Raw genomic sequence first — 4151 nt, forward strand, 5'->3', positions numbered from 1 at the left:
AACCAAGTCAGCGAGTCTGACCACCCGATCCCGTTAGTCGCCTCTTACGACAAGCATGGGTTACTGAAGATCAATATTCTAACACGGACCTTCACGGGTACGGCATCTTGGGAATAAATAACACAAAGAGTGGATAAAGTAAATATTTGTATAGAAGTGGTAGGTTACAAGGCCCACATTCCTGCACAGTGGCAGTGTTCCGTTGTCAACATGTCTCCAACAGACTTATAACATATCCACTCATCTAAAACAAAATATCTTCAAAATGTCAAAAAGACGTTGGCACAAGGATGCATAACAATTAACACTGCTAGATTGGATACATATAACATATCAAATGAGTAACAAACATTTTTTTGTAAATATCTGCAAAATCACAAATGGTTGAATATTGCAACATCACAATAGTATATAGCGTATTCAGTCATCAATTATATTCATGAATCGGCAATAGTTTAACATGAAATATTTTTGTGGTAATAATTTCACGAATTATGAATCATTTGCAATGTTAAATTTACAAGAGAAAAGTGATTTGCCATCAGAAGATACATTTCAATTGAAACAGTGGTCAAAATGGTGTTTTAAGATTTATCGATTTCATCAAGTCTAGATAAATCCCAGCAGCCCAAGGGGAAGCATGAACAGTGGCAGGACCAGGGGCAGATAATCCTCGTACACTGGTGTGTCCTCACAGTGCTTGTTGTACACATCAAGCTGCTTCTGGCACAGAACGTGGTACGCCGCCAGGTGGGAAGCGTCCAGGTCCGAAGTAGATGGGCTCTCGTCACCGGCAGCAGCAACAGGAACGACATCTTCTCGTTAGGAGCAGCATCAATCCAACAATCCACAGAAGCAGCAGGATCATCTTCGGCAGTTTCAAAACAATTTCGGAAAAAGCATCAAGACTATGGCTTGGAGATGTTTGAAGTTCACTAGATGCACTGTCAGGAGTCTCTGTGGCAGAGGAAAACTTTGGTGAGTCGGCAGCAGAGAACAGTTCCAGGGATGCAGACGGCGTGTGGAAGTGGGAAGCTGTCCACGATGATGTAATTGAAGATGTGCAGAATGATAATGTACGTGCAGCTGGTGTGTAGAAGCATGGCGATTTATTTGGTGAATGGAAGGCAGTGGAGATTTCAGTTGTGTGACCAGTTGAGGTAGCATCCAAACCTGGACTTCCATCTTGTGCGGACTTGGGAGCATTAGCATCAGCACTGTTAATCGGACTTGGACTTTCATCTTGAAGGACTTTTAGCAGCATCCATTGTCAATTTCCATCTTGTGCAGACTTTGAGCATCAGTATTGTTTATCGGACTTGAACTTCCATCTTGTGTAGGCTTTGAAGTCGCAGCCGAGATGTGTTTGGTCTCAGTAGAGAATACAATGCCTGTGTCCATATTCCTGGCGTCTGTGGCATGTCCGTAGGAGGATACAGAGTCATGTCTGCACAACGTGTGATTCTTGGAAATGGACACGCTGTCCTTAGTTTCAGCCCAATTTACAAAACCTAATGAAGTATCTGTCTCTTTTACACTCAGCATCATGGCTGGGTCCTTGTTATTTGATGGTGAAACTTCACCGCTCCTGGTGCTTCTCAGGTTGTCCCTGCGAGATTCAGTATCACTTGACACAGCACCATTGACTTCAGGGGAGCTTGGACTCGATGTGTCTACGTTGATAGGTGTATTAACACCTACATGTCCGGTAGATTCTTCCTCTGATTCTTCATCACTGGACTCAAGGTATCTATGTGACGGCACTGTTAGTGTTAGAGTCGGAAACAGAACCTCCTTTGTGTACTCGTCCTGCAGCCGCTGGACTACTGTGGAGAGGGTGGGGCGGTCAGCTGGATTCTCAGCCATACACATGTCAGAGACGGCCAACAAGGCTGAGATGTGGGAGACTCCATGTATCTTCTTCAGGACTCGTCCTAAACTGAATACATCACATGCTGGGGTTGTCTCAGCATGGGCACACGCCTCTGGAGCTAGATGCACGCACCCCTCCATGGCCCCTTTGTAATGCACTCCTGATTTGTATGAGGCTGTTCCCATGTCACAGAACTTGACCACGGGCAGTGTTCCAGACATGTCCACTAGAATGTTGTCTGACTTGATGTCATTGATGAGAACGTCTTTCTTGTGGATCTTGTTCAGTCCACTGGAAAGCTGGCACACAATATTCAGCCAAATTAATCTGGGCATGTCTGACTCGCACATGATATCATAGAGGGTTTGGCCGGAACCAACATACTCCATCACAATGCCGTAGCCGTCCTCCTCGTTCTTCAATAGCCCGTAACAGATGGGGACGCAGCCTGTGGACTCGAGGTACATGGTGATCTTTGCCTCATTAACGATGGAGTCCAGTGTTGCCTTGTCTGTATAGGGTTCCTTTACCACCACATCTCTGCTGAGGTAAGGGGACACCGTCAGGGTAGCAGCATATACCTCCCCGAAGGACCCAGATCCGATTACAATTTCCGAGAGTCCATCTTGCTCGACCTGGTAGTGGATCATGTTTGACGGAAGAGTTGGGACTTGGGATGTGCCAAAATAGTGAAGAGACGTTGAATGAAGGTCCACACGCCCTCTTGAAGACATACTCTGATGGAAACGGCTCATTGCTGGCTAGCTTGATCTCATCATCTTGAAGAGTGGACGGACAACTGATGGCGTGAGAAGCTTGTCCGAGAGAGTCATGTGAGGGAGATAAGATGCTCAAGCTAGGAATGTCCAGGACGTCATCATCATGGCTGAAGTCCTCGTGCAGGTAGGAATGTAGAGATTCAGACCTGAAACAGTAAGAGAACGTATCATTCTCAATTAATCACTGCCATTATTTTTATACATTATGGTAATATATAATTTGTCTTTTCACTTTTTATCAACTAATCTTATGTACCTTTCATCTGAACTGTTGTCTGTGAAGTAAAGGTCTCCCGTGAAGTCGTCATCTTTGAGTGGGATTATCCTCGATCACTGTGCACTTTCCACTTCTGAAATTGAGATAGTAAATAAGAGATAAATTTGGGCACAATCAATACACATTATGATATATTTACGCTGCATCAAATATTATTACACACATTTGAATTACATCCGCAGTGTTCAAGTTGTTATATTTGCATAATATTGCCTACCTCATATTGTTGGGTTCTCTGTACCATAGGTCTCTCTCCACCTGGACAGGACTGAACTCTTCACTGTCTATCGAACGTCCCGTGTGGACCTGTGCAGTTCCTTCTGATGATCCACACTGATCCACGTGATGTTCCTGGTTCTGGATAGCTTGTCCAGGACTAGACAAGGAGCTCTTTATTAGGTTTGATAAGACACACAATCCACTGCTGTATCCCCCGCTTAGAAATGGTGTGCATATCAGCTGGAGCACGCTCTTCTTCATAGAGTCAGGAATATCACAGAGGGAATTGAAATGTGAGATGTCTTGGAACAACTCTTTGAAAGTAGTTTCTTCACCCTGAACATCATTCTGGAACACAGTATTCAACTGGCTTGCATCATTTTGCGGCGTACAATCCTTGTGTATAGCTGAAGACTCCAGGCTCAACTCAGGATCACTTTTGATTGGACTTAATGTTCTTTCATCTTTTCTTTGTGTTAGCTTTGGGTCCCTCCTGTGGCACTGCTGCAGTGTGGGATCTGTGAGATGACCTGTGTCCTCAGCTGTGTTTGCCTTTCTTTGTTCAGGTTCCAGACAAGTTTTGTCATAATCAGCATATGCTCCTTCTGCACCAGTTGGCTTCCTGTTGCGTGATCTATGGCCATCAGAGTGGCGTTTGTTCAGGTAACTGTGCCTTGGCTTATTCCTGGAAGCATCCGGACCTCTTGAGAATCCCTGGTCCGACTTGGACCCCAAAACAGAAGAGTTCGCAGGATCCACATCACAGTCGCCTTCTTCTCTGGTGTAACCGTTGTTGTTTGTGTTAAGGCAAGCTGTGTAGTTTAACTGGGCTGTTTTCGCATTATTTGGAAGCTTTTCGCAAGACTTGTCTTTGTCTTCAGGCATCGAATTTGTCCCTTCGATGACAGATCCAAACTGGACTTTGTTGAATAAGCACCTCTCCTGCTGGCGTCTGCTGTAAATGTCGTCTGAAATCCTCGCTGCACCCATCTTCCTCAGGTCC

At 44.9% G+C, this 4151-nt stretch overlaps 2 protein-coding genes across 2 annotated transcripts; both read right to left on the reverse strand.

Moving 5' to 3' along the window:
- Positions 1–1254: 1254 nt before the first annotated feature.
- Positions 1255–2523, reverse strand: LOC124254019 (probable serine/threonine-protein kinase DDB_G0275165). The gene has a single exon (XM_046687883.1). The coding sequence runs from the start codon at positions 2521–2523 to the stop codon at positions 1255–1257; it is 1269 nt and encodes a 422-aa protein (XP_046543839.1).
- A 52-nt stretch (positions 2524–2575) lies between these two features.
- LOC124254018 lies at positions 2576–4151 on the reverse strand. The gene is made up of 3 exons (XM_046687882.1): positions 3147–4151; positions 2909–3002; positions 2576–2798 (listed from the first exon to the last, which is right to left on the reverse strand). Exons 1-2 carry the CDS (start codon positions 4136–4138, stop codon positions 2957–2959), a joined length of 1038 nt encoding a protein of 345 aa, XP_046543838.1. The 5' UTR covers positions 4139–4151; the 3' UTR covers positions 2576–2798; positions 2909–2956.

This window comes from Haliotis rubra, unplaced genomic scaffold, assembly GCF_003918875.1.
Source record: "Haliotis rubra isolate DU_JTF1 unplaced genomic scaffold, ASM391887v1 Scf560, whole genome shotgun sequence".
Classification (NCBI taxonomy): Eukaryota; Metazoa; Mollusca; class Gastropoda; order Lepetellida; family Haliotidae; genus Haliotis; species Haliotis rubra.